The sequence below is a fragment of the Dipodomys spectabilis genome, unplaced genomic scaffold, assembly GCF_019054845.1.
Source record: "Dipodomys spectabilis isolate Male_0828 unplaced genomic scaffold, ASM1905484v1 ptg000006l, whole genome shotgun sequence".
Classification (NCBI taxonomy): Eukaryota; Metazoa; Chordata; class Mammalia; order Rodentia; family Heteromyidae; genus Dipodomys; species Dipodomys spectabilis.
The window spans coordinates 8825001-8838331 of record NW_024870683.1 but is presented as its reverse complement, the minus strand read 5'-3'; the positions used below and the strand labels follow the sequence as shown (position 1 = coordinate 8838331).

General features: G+C 33.5%; 1 protein-coding gene across 3 annotated transcripts in view; it reads right to left on the bottom strand.

Annotated features, from left to right (window-relative positions):
- Window positions 1-13331, bottom strand: part of Zcchc7 (zinc finger CCHC-type containing 7) — a 194600-nt gene that overhangs the window by 14785 nt on the left and 166484 nt on the right. For all 3 annotated transcript variants that reach the window (XM_042695831.1, XM_042695825.1, XM_042695816.1), the window contains exon 6: window positions 11642-11677. In XM_042695831.1, coding sequence (XP_042551765.1) covers window positions 11642-11677 — 36 coding nt within the window. The remainder of the gene's footprint in view (window positions 1-11641; window positions 11678-13331) is intronic.

The window sequence follows — 13331 nt, the reverse complement described above, 5'->3', positions numbered from 1 at the left end:
GGGTAGGGTGGGGATAACAGAAGCTAGCCCCAGTCTGTGCACCAAACGCAGTCATTACCAGGCGAGCTGGAGAATAAGTCTCTTCAAAATACACAGTGCATTTAAAAACCATATATGAGGCTGAGCCACTGCTGTCATTACCAATTTTAATTTAGCTCCTTCAGTTTGCCAGCCAGATAAACTCTTTAGTGCTGTTTTTTAATCTATTTGCCACATTTTATGTTTAAGATTATAGTAATATGGACAGTAGAAGGAATCACTTTTAGAGGAAATAAAGAAATAGATCCGCTTATCGGCCTCCATCAGAAAGTTCATTAATCAGCCAGGCTTTGTGCCCTCTAAATTGAAAGGTTAAATAATCCTCTCAGGAATATTTCTCAGACCTTCCACCAATTGTCCGGAGAGAAGCTGCCATTCATAGTGTGTGGGATCGGTGACAGGGTATCTTACCACTGTTTGGACCCCAAACAATGATGGACAAATGGCCTGGTTTACAAAGAAACCTTTTAGTACACAGATGGAAAAGGACCACAAGCTTTGATGCAGGGTAGAGGGATGAGGACAGTGTGAAGACAGGGTATAGGGAGAAGAGACACGGATATTTTATCTGCAGGTTTTCTGGGGTATACTATAAAGTATGGAAAACACATTTAATATACATCTTACAAATAATCTGAAATGTTTACCATATTAAAATCTAATACATTTTACATGCAACTAACATAAACCTGCATTGAAAACTATAGAACCCTAGCTGTATCATATTTATTAGTTAATTTACAGGGGATCTAAATAAACTGAGATTTTCATTTTTATCATAACTCATATGATACACTCATGGCCTCTCCCCTACTTATTCTACTGAAATACTGTTAACAATTATTCACAAAGGCAGGGAATTCCATAGCTTCAAGGACCTGTTTCAAGGGAGGGGAAAGAAATGCTTTTTTGCTTTTACAAACTGTCCCATCTTGGCCCTTGCCTGTCTTAAAATAAGGAGCAAATGTAGGATAGGAATGTTCTTCAAAAGAATATATATCACATTCACTAAGAAAGTATGGAGTTTTTGTGTTGCTTTTTTTTTTTGCTGGACAAACAAACAAATACAGCTGGAGTCTGAAGAACTGACTCATTACATTTTGCTATGAAATCTGGCTGTTTGGGGGCATCAGTCATGATCCGGCAGAAAGTAGTTTTACCTAAAATACAAAATCCTAATATGTTATTTTGTTTCCTTTCTCATCTGATTAAAATGAGGAGAATGTATCAAAGCTGGTATGTATGAATAATTTAATATTATTCTCATTATATAGGAAGTAAAAATTTATATGTTGTAACTGCTTTTGGAAACAATATTTAAATGGCACTGAAGTTACTGGGCATTCAGTAGCTATACATATATAATACATACACCACATACACATATTTTGTGTGTGTGTGTGTGTATGTTTGCGTGCGTGTCAGTACTGGTGCTTGAACTCCGAGCTTGACTTTCTTGCCTCACAGCTGGAACCACTCATCTGAGCCACATATCCATCCAGTCTACTATTTTTGCTGGTTAGTTGGAAACAGTCTCTCAAGACTTTTCTGCCTTGGCCAATTGTGAATTTTGATAGTCCAGATTTCAACTTCCTGAGTATCTAGGATTAAAGGTATGAGCCACCAATGCTTGGATTTAATACATATTTTTAATTGTGATATTACTGTTTTTAGTTTTTTGGTGTTGGGTATTAACTAAGGGCTCTGGATGTTAAATATGTGTTGTATTATCATATTATGGTATATATTTCATATAATCATTTTTCATTAGGAAGGCAATAGGTTAAATATTTTTGTGATCTAATTATAAATGTCTCTGTGTGTGTGTGTGTGTGTGTGTGTGTGTGTGTGTGTGTGTGTGTGTGTGTGTGTGTGTGTGTTTGAGTTTTGGGGCTTGGACTCAGGGCCTGGACACTGTCCCTGAGCTCTTTTTGCTCAAGGCTAGCACTCTACTTTGAGCCACAGTTCCACTTTCAGTTTTCTGGTGGTGAATTGGAGCTAAATGTCTCACATACTTTCCTGTCCTGACTGGCTTTGAATCATGACTTCTGAGTAGACAGAATTACAGGTTTGGGCCACCAGTATCTGGCTCTAATCATGAATGTTTTCAATAATTATTTCTAGGAAAATTAAATATGGGAAATAATTTGTTTGCTTTGCTTAAAAATAAAAGTTATACCCCTAAACTGAATTTGGTGGCCCATTCCTGTTATCCCAGCACTCAGGAGGATGATGCAGGAGGATTATAAATTCCAGGCCAGCCTAGGCTACAAAATGAAATCTTGTCTCTAAAACAAATAAAAACAAGTTACTCATTTACATTGTATGGAAAGGAATAAGACAAATATAAATAATTAGAAAATAAAAATGGATGTAAGTATATATGTGTGTATGTACATATGCCCAAGAACTTGGTATCTGATGCTTTCACTGATTACAACCTGAGCCATGCCTCCTACCCCTTAAGCAAATAATTTTGTAAGTATTCTAACTTCAGTAATTATAAGAAGGAAACATTGTAGCTGGGAGTCCTGGCTTCTACCTGTAATCTTAGCTACTCAGGAGGCTGAGATCTGAGGATCAAGGTTCAGAGCAAGCCTAGGCAGAAAAGTCCATGAGACTCTTATATACAACTAACCACCAAAAAGCTGTGGTTCAAGTGGTAAAGTGCTAGCCTTGAGCACAAAAGCTCAGGGACAGTGGCCAGGCACTGAGTCCAAGCCCTAGGACTGGCAAAAGGAAAAGGAAAAAAGGAAACATTTATAGGAGGCTGGGGTAAGAGTTCATTATGGGTCTATTTGTCATTGGCAAAGACATTATGATGATTTGTACTTGGAATATCAGTCCAGAGTTCACCTCTGTAGGTGCTGAAGGTTCCATGGGCTTGAAATAGTAGTTTAAATGGTGGTAAACATGTTCTATGTGGCAGATACTGTGTGAAATGCTTTATAATTTCTTTATACACATATAAAAATCTACTAGGTGTTACCCCCATGTCAGATGAAGGTATAGATTCTTACAAGTTAAATACACTTGCACATGTAACGCATGAAGGAATTTGGCACTGAACCAAAGTACATTTTCAAAGATGACATTCTTTTTGCTTGATATACAGTATTTGTTAGTAATTCAGAAATATTCCTCCCAGCTTCTAGGCAAATTTCATAGCACATTTTTTCTAAAGACTTCAATAAAATAAGGAGGAAATGCAGACAATTGTAAATAAAGGAAAGGTCAAAGATGGAAGAAAGATAAAATTGAGATGTTTTGTTTTTATTGGCTGTGGCAATTAAACTTGGGTCCTGGTGCTGTCCCTGAGCTTTTCTGCTCAAGGCTAGTACTCTATCACTTTGCTTTTGCTTTTTTGTTGTTGTTGGTCGTGGGGCCTGAACTCTGGGTCTGGGTGCTGTCCCTCAGCTCTTTAGCTCAAGGCTAGCATTCTATCACTTGAGCCACAGAACCGCTTCCAGCTTTTTCTGCTTATGTGGTGCTGAGGAATCGAACCCAGGGCCTTATGCAAGGCAAGCACTCTACCACTGAGCCAACTTTCTAGCCCCTCTATCACTTTGAACCACAGCTCCACTTCCAGTTTTCTAGTGGCTAGTTAGAGATAAAGTATCTCATGTCTTTCCCTCCCAGATTGTCTTTGCACTAAAATCCTCAGATCTCAGCCTCCTTAGTAGCTATGATTACAGGTGTGAGCCACCAGTGCCTGGCTAAAATTGAGATTTTTATTAAACGTTAAGACACAACCCAAAATTTTGTTTTTCTACTGCAAAGAAATGTAGAACAGTCTATGAGTATCTATAAAGGGGCCTATTTATATAAAGTAGGTACTCACAAGCATGGATATTACATAATGTATCCAGTAAATCCAGTTCTATTTGACTTTTTTTTCAAAAAGAGGGGCTGGGAATGTGGCTTAGTGGTAGAGTGTTTGCCTAGCATGCATGAAGTCCTGGGTTTGATTCCTCAGTGCCACATAAATAGAAAAAGCCAGAACTGGTGCTGTGGCTCAAGTGGGAGTTCAAGCCCAAGACTGGGGGAAATAAAAAGAAAAAAAGAATGAAAACAATCTGCTAGCTTAATTGCTAATTGATAAATACAAACTACTTTATTTACTTCATGTAACATTTTTATTTTTTGGTCGGTCGTGGGACTTAAACTCTGGGTCTGGGTGCTGTCCCTCAGCTCTTTAGCTCAAGGCTAGCACTCTACCACTTGAGTCAAAGCACTACTTCTGGTTTTCTGGTGGTTTATTGGAGATAAGAGTCTCATGGACTTTCCTGCCTGGGCTGGCTTTGAACCGCAATCCTCAGATCTCAGCCTCCTGAGTAGGATTACGGGCATGAGCCACCAGAGCCTGGCAATTAATATTTTGATGCTTTTTTAAAAAGCCAGAATTGTTGGTCTGAGGTTTAATGCTCTGAGCTCAAAACAGCTGGAAAAAGTATCTATAAAAGCACAGATCTACACAAAACTACCATGAATTTCTGACATATGGAGATTAAATGACCAGTTTTCAGTCTGAACAATAGTTCATTATCTTTTAATTACTGAATAGACAGTGCTTCCAAAATCTTAAACTTAATTTAACTGAAATCTATTAGTGAAGTCTACAGCATAACAGAAAATACAACACCAGGTCCAGAGACATTGTTCTGAATGTTGTACTTCTTGGAAAGAAGCCAAGGGGTCCTTTTTAGGAGTTTTTGTCTTATATATTATTCAAATGACTGACCTATACCCTTCCCTTAAAGGCTATAGTTTATCATAATCAATTGATTGTTTAACACAAATGGCATTGGTCTACTATCTTATATATATTTACTGCTTCAATGAAATGTCTAGAAGAATATAACAAAATCAATCACCTACAGTATATTTAAGGAATGACATGCCTCACTCATTTCAGGAACATATGAAAAATAATCACTCAAACCTAAGTTTTTCTACATTATACTTGTCTGTTCATTATGTATATGTTCATTATGACCAAATACACATTACACATTTCAGATTTTAAGATTACAATTGATCATATATTCAGATATTATACACTGATAAATTACATGAATTTTGAAAAAGATATTTATATTTATATTCACTTTTGTTGTAATAGTGGTACTCTTTCAAAATACTGAGTTGTGAGTAGAAAAATGCATTGTTTTTACTTTGGCCCGGTCCTGGTGGCTCATGTCTGCAATCTTAGGATTGTGTGATCTGAGGATTGCCACTCAAAACCATAACAAGTAGGAAAGTCCGTGAGACTCTCACCTTCAATTATTACCAAAAAAGCTAAAAGTGCAGCTGTGGCTCCAGAATTAATGCTCATGTGCATATGTGTATGTGTGTGCACATGTGCATGCACACACACATTCTGTTTATTTTGAGATTGTATGAATGATGTATTCTTGAAAGAGATGAAAGAAAAAAAATTAAAGATGCCATATCTCTTGAAACTATAAACACTTAGAAACAGAATATAATTACCATGTCATTTAATCATCAAGAGCAAATTGCCCCATAAGGACTTAAATAATTCCTTTTTAAGTGAAAGTAAATATATATAAAGAAGAGAAATGACTACTAAAAATGAATAAGTATAATTCCCCATCTTTCTGTCAAGCTCAGTGAGAAATGAGTAGCCACAAGAACTTCTTTAAAATTCTAAAAGAGAAGTAAAACTTGAAGATCATCTGGTTAATATGTCAAGTCCTAAATGTACAGGTCTTTTCCCAGCCACTACAGGGCAGACAAAAAGCGCAGGGATTTTTTTTCTGTCAAATGAGGAAAGGCTGTTATTATGTTTGTTACAGAGCAACATGTACTATCTAAAAAATAAGCTAAAGCATTATGACTGATGATTAAATCATGAATGATATATAGTGTGACAAAAACACAGATGAGTCTAGGCCGAAACGTTTATATTAAGTCTTTCCTAAGTTGTTTAAGTATTAAATACTTTTCATCACTTCATTATTTGAACCACATAATTCTAAATTAGGATTATTGTGATAAAGTATTTGATATTATTTAACCACACTAATGCAAGAAAAAAATTTACTGAAAACATGCCATATTGATTTCCTATTTAAACTAACTTAATTTTTGTACTGAAATACTGAAAATCAAGTAAGTTGAAAATTCCCTCTAAGGAAATGAATACCCTAATATTCCTTTCAAAAGAAATACTAATATTCTACCATGTGTTTCACTAAATTTAAAGAAATTATATCCAAATCTAAGTTTGACCTGCATTCAAAAACATAAGCATGTATTTATGACTTTTTAATGTCTTAGGAAACATGAGAGGAAAAACAGCATGCATTTATAATACACAGCATTTACTTTTTCTATTTTCCTTTACAGGAAAAGCTTTAGAAAATTGCTTTTTGATGATTTGGCAAATTGTATTTATTTTAAAATGAATCTCATTTATTGAGATTGATAATTCCAAGTTTCATTTGCTTTGAAATTACATTTTCCAAATGCTTCCAATGATATGTTCAGGCAAAATCTGGTCCAAGATGCCAGTGAAATAAAGGAAAAAAATGAGTTCACTTACTCTGTAAAGTAACTGTCTTTTATACTAAATTCAAAACATGGCCAAGACATTAAATTCCTAAAGTATAAAGATTTAAAATTTTTTAATTTAATTTTTTATTATTATCTTTAAGTAGTTGTACAAAGAAGTTCCCATTCTACAAAACAGTATATGAGTATAAGGTGTCTGACAACATTGTCACCCGTCGCTCCTAATAAACATTTAAAATTAATATAAAACTTTGTAAATTTTCCATCTGATAAAAATTTAAATATTTTTGGTCACTGTCCAAATTCATTTCTTATGCTAGTCATCAGGAATATTTAGAAGTAAGTAATCAAAGGTTATTAAAAAAAATTCTAGTTGCAGCTGGAGGTGCAGCCCAGTGGCAAAGTACATGCTTAGTATGAGGAAGGTTTTGGGTTCAGTTCCCAGCAATGCAGAAAAGAAAACAAATGAAACAAACCAAAAAAAAAAAAAAAAAAAAAAAAACCCTCTCTCATCATTCAAATACCAAGTAAATTGAAAACTAAAGCAATCCAGTTTATAGTACTGTAAGAAAAAGATGGTCCTGAAGTATAGCAGACATATAACTTCTGAATGATCAGATCATAATCACATTAACTTTAGTAGTGTTTTGGTATAAATGTCATTTTTAACAAAAATTAAATGTGAAATCTTGGTAGATATTTTAATAGCAACACTTGGATAACTAAAACACTGAAACAATACTAGGTATGTATAGGAAAACTCCCTATGATTTACACAAGAGCATTCTTGGTTTAAGTTAGCAAAGTAAATTGAACTACCAAAATAGAAGCTTCTAAAATGAGCTTCCACTGTGTTAGCTTGTGATAATCTGTATTCCAGACCCTCCAAAAAATGTACCTAGAGTATTTGTTGTGAAAAACTTCAAAATACAGTGAGAATTAGGCTTCACTTTTCTGGAGTTACTATTCTAAAAAGCAGTATGTTACTAGTTTTATTGTGGTGCACGAATGTGTGTGTGCGCATACACATGCACATGTGTGTACATGCTCTGGTAATCAAACCTAGGGACTTGTGTATGGAGTGTATGCAAGTGTTCTACCATTGAGCTGTATCTCCAACCCTTCTAATTCCATTTTCTTAAACATATTCACACATGCACTCACAAACCTGCCCCTTCTCCAGATATATACAGGGGGTGTGGGCACGGTCTCTGCGGCCTTTGCAGCCTGCTTTTATAGCCAAGGAGCACTCAGATATTTAAGATTCCTAACACATAACCAATTAAGAGAAAGCATCATTTCTACCCTCCCCCCACCATGGGAAGAAAAAGATCAGGATGAGGTTGGCTTTTTCAAAGTCTTTACTTCTCATTTTAATTTTTTTAAAAAGAAAACATCCCATTTGAGTATTAGAAAATTAGCAGTTAAAAATTTAGCAGTTAGAAAATTGCTATCTACTGTATCTTATATTACAATCCCAGGATAAAGATTTTCTTATTCCTTCTTCTGAACTGTAAAACATAGTTCTTAAGTTAAATTCCCACGGACATTTAGGGTGCACACTCTGTGGCATGACACAGAATTCTTTAGAGGATAAAATTCTCATTTAGTGCAGAATTCATACTGTGAAAACATTCTCATACTGTGAAACCAAGAAAATACATTTCTAGATTGATATTTCCAGGTAGGCAGAGAAAACAAAGTGGTAAAATGAAATGGAATATTGTTAACTATGGTTCCATAACATACTCAGCCATTTAAATGGTCCAGATAAGACTACTATTGATTACTACTAAACTCTGGCCATAGCCTTTTCTGGGCCAGACAGCCACGCAAGGAAACTCATTTCTCTACTATTCCCACTTTCCAGACAGTAAGTATTTTAATTTTCTAAGTGTGATTTCTAAGTAATCCAAGCATTATATAAAACATTATGAAGTTAAAAATGTAATTATTATAAGAAAAGTTATATTTGCCTCCTTATCTTTATATCTGTAGCTAAAATAAATGGTAGCAGAGCTGTCTGGATACACAAAGGCCAAAATAAACATAAACAATCCATTATCCCTTTTGGTTCTCATTATATACAGCTACCATACAGCAAACTCGTTACTTTTTAAAACAAGTAGATTAAAACAACATTAACAAAATGTCCAATGCATGACACTCATAGCCTCTACTAGCTACAAACTTCGTTGGTTGCAAAACTACTGGTGGCCATATCAGCTTAGATTTAAAAATAAATATATATACATGGGAAATGACAGGGGTTGGGGGAAGGGACTTTCCTCCTTGAATGGCTAATTTATTTATGAGAGAAAAAAGAATATTCAAGATAGGCTTCACTAAAAATCTTAAAATTAAGCAAAAAATGGACAATTAAAATTCAAAAATAGAACTACACTTAAAAAAATTTAAAACTTTTCAGACATTTTTGGAGGAGGTAAATAAACTATTGGAGGATATTAAGTAATCGCAAAATCAAAATATTTTTTCCCCATTTAGGTCTCCAAACCAACAATTTGCAGGTATTAAATTTATGACTTTTATAGCCATTAAAATTTAATAAAGAAAAACAGCATAGCTAAATGGTTATTAGCATGTATGCACATGTACGTGTTTGTGTGTATTTTAGAGTTTTTTTTTTTTTAAGCACAAAACCTTCTGAATGATGGTTTTAGTTTGCACTAATTCAATGAAATCAAGTTTGGTTAGAGAGCTGTTTTAGTCAGATTCAAGTTGTCAAAAGAAACTACATTTTATGTCTTATGAGATTGTTGAAAATAGTGAACACTTCTATAACCCTCTTACTTCAAAATGTTTTAAGGAATTTTAATATGGACCACTTTACAATTCCATTTATGTTAATCAACCACCATTTTATGTATTTGGAAACCAATCTTCTGTCTAAACTACAGGTTTTTTGTTTTTTTGAGAAAGTGATTCCTTATATTGAAGTTGTTGTGTAAATGACCTTTTAGTCCTATTAGTTGGAAGGCAGATAAAAGTAGTTGAGAAAATGTAAACATTTCCAATCTCCAACCTCAAATAAAACTGTCTTCTGTGGGTAAACAACAGATAATTTTTGGTTTTAAGAACAAATGAACTCATGATTAAGTGTTGAAAGTTCCAGAGTTTTAAGCAGATTGGCTTAAATGAATTTAGCAATTCCAATCTAGTTACTTGGTCTTTGCTTTGATTGATGCCATATTCACATGTGAAGGCTACTGTGAGTCAATAGATGGCAGTCCATCGCTTAGTAAAAGAACTGAAGCTGACTAAAATCAGCATGCATCTTGCTTTTACTCAACATTGAAAATTGCTTAATTGCATACATTTAGGCATTGCCCATACACTGATAGTAATTTAAATAGTTAATAAAACTATTTTACTTTAGATGGATTAATAAAATATTAGTAACACATCTACATGTTAGTGTTACATTTATACTTACCCAGTATATTCATTACCCATTGGAACTTGATAATTATAAACTGTGATGGCAACTTCAACAATAGTTTGAAAAACTATCTAGACTGGAACTTTGATTCAGTTTATTTTGCCTACAAATAGAATGTATACATATTCTACCCAAGGCAAACTCATTTTGTTATTTGTTTTGTCCCAACTATTCTTTTTACAACTTATGTTTCTGAGAAACTAAGATCCCAAACAAACTGTCAAATATTTGTTATACCTGAAATCAATGTTTACTCTTCAAAAACAGTTACACGAAAGAACAAAGTGCAAAGAATGAAAAATAGTAGTTATAGCATAGTACTTCCCATACTTTAGGTTTTCAAAATTGGAATTATTGAATTAGAGAAAAAATACTAAAAGAAACAAATCTATTAGGGTGTTGTTTAATAAAGATAACAAAAAATACTGAGAATAGAAATACTGACAATGAGCACCAAATATGATTTAGTCAAGTTTTGGCTATAATGAGGTCATTAGGCTATAAAAACTTATTACATAAACATACTGTGCTCATATATACTACATATATCACATGTATGTGTAATACATATGGGTATAAACATATCTTTTGGTATAATATGGAAGCTTTTAACCCTTATTTAGGATCTCAGGGATAGCTGAGGAATTATATAACTTTCTACTGAAAAGCTTCAAATAAGCAGCAATAACAAAATATGAAAACACCTGATACTATAAGGCCTGCCTTTGGCCCTCTGACAGAATGGGAAATGGGTATACTTCTTGGTTGATTTTTTATTTGTTAGAGGAAAGCAGAAGACTTGCTTTACAAAAAATTTGTCCTTTCTCTTTTTTACAACCTTTTTAAAATCAATTTTTTAAAACAATTATCATGTATATAGACAGTTTACATGGTCTATGGCACAATTTATTTAATTAAAAATGACATTAATAATGACTAGTAGGGCTGTATTGAATTTCTGAAATTAAGCTGAGTAAGAGTAAACTGACAATGATATTGAGTATTAGCTAACTGAATACTATAGCAATTATGTTTCTGCTTCTACTTAGACAAAAATCATAATAAAAACAAATTACAGGAGTGAATAATTCGAATACTAAGTTGATATTTACATAAGTCAAGGATAAATTAATTGTGCTATAATAGGAAGGATATATTAAGCCTTTTCTAGCTCCATTTAAAATGTATAAATGATTCAGTAAAGGTATAAAAAGGACAACGGAAGATACTGTGGATTATATTCTTATAGAGTGTTACAATACAGTATTTTAAAGATACTTCATTATTGCTCTTTCTTCTTGTGTCTAACATATTTTTCCTCTTCAAGTTAATGAATATAGTCTAGGAAGACTGAGAGATACCATGATGAAATTATTAAATGACGTGATAAAAACAATCAAAATCTTTCAGGAAGAGAAAGATAAAGGATAGGTTAGTGGGCAGGGCAGAAGTGAAAAAGTATATTATTACTGTTTCAGTACAAAAACTCTCCAGATGTTTATTATCTTCTAGCAGAAGATGCTTGTCTATATTTTATGGTCAGCAGTTCAGAGAAGGGTAAATAGGCTGGATCTTGGGGAAAATAAAAAAGGTGCTTCTACTCACCGTTAGGTGATACTGCCTCCAGATTTCTGGGCAAGCCTGGAAAATAAAAATATTGATCATCTGGGAGCATGAAACAAGGTACTTTACAGACTGTTGGTTTTGGCATAACCCAGCATCCACCGGTGTCGGTCACAGGAAAATAAGAAGCTTAACAGAAAGGGTCTGCATTTCAGCTTCAAAAACCTGGCTAGACAGTTTAATTGAATTTTACACTGGTTTAACACACTCCCTGCCATTGTCAGAAAGCCAGTAACAAAGTTTTCTCTCTCTTTTTTTTATTCTCAGGTTAGAAGTTTGGGGCACTAAGATGTGATAAAGAAATGTAACTCAGTTAAACTGGCAAATGAACAGCAATGGTCAAAATCAATAAGACTCACCAAGTATATCTTTTAAAAGAACATTTTGAACTTTGGAGTATGATAGAAAGCAATTTAACATCAACTGCTTTAAAAAAGATTTCACTGCAGTTATATATTTGTGATCTGTTGCTATCTACCATCTAATCACTTGGTGCTAACTTTTAGTATTCTGTGAAAAATGAGTATCAAAAAATGAAAAACAAAAAACAAGCTGAAAGTCCATGCCTTTCCTCTTAAACATTAAATCTCTGCAAACCTATATTTGTAGAAAAATAACTTTAAAAACTCAATAAAACCTAAATCATTTTGTAAAAGATAGGGTGAAATCAGAATAGGTAGCAACAAAACAAACATACACTCAATACAGCAACAGCAAAAACCAGTGATTAGGAGACATTTTCTTATGAATATACATATAAATCTCCTTATACCCAAATTATGGTAAAGAGACTCTTTCTAATGATGCGCTTTACTTAATCAAGTTACCATCTTCTTAGAAAAAGAACTGTTGGTGGCAGAAAGCTTGCCTTTTTTGTAATTAAATCTATGATTTCCACACTAAAGTAAGTAATTTCAATTTTTAAAGTCAATGTAAATTTATAGCTTTGCTTAAAAATTTCATTCATTTTTTAAGAGTTGTGATAAAACTAAGATTTTGCAAATACCATGGACATGCTAATAATTCAGGAAATACCTTCTGATTAGCAAAAATCTCTTCTAAAGATACATTTAGTGATTAGACAAAAAACAGAAAGAGTAAATAATAGCATGTTCTCACTGTACTAAGAAATTTGGTCTATTATGCATTTTAGCTATCTTATGTAATTTTCTAATGAAAGATGTAAAAATAGATTGATCATGATCAGCCTTCCAGTTTCAATGTCATTAATTTTCCAAAGAGTCTCTCACTGAAAAAAACCACTAAGACAAATGAGACTTCAGGATGAACCACAGTGATAAAAGGAAACTATTTTTAGAAAGTACATCTAGTGTAGGAGGAAAAGATCATTTTAGTACCAATTGACAGTAACAAAGTTGTAGGCTATGAAAGTTCTTAAGAATATATATGTATGTATAAACACAGTCACACAGAAGGATCTGATCTACAATATATTTTTAAATATTCATTTCCTACCTTCTATCAAAAGCATTTTGCTGTGTATATATAATTTGAGTTGGATTATTGTAGATATAAGCAAGCAGTTATTTATACATTAGTTATGGATAGTTCTTGATTACCACAGTGTCCTCAGAATAATACGGTTGAAAAATCGCAATCACTGAGTTGTCATAGACTGGCAGAATGCCACACTATCATGTGACCTTTTCTT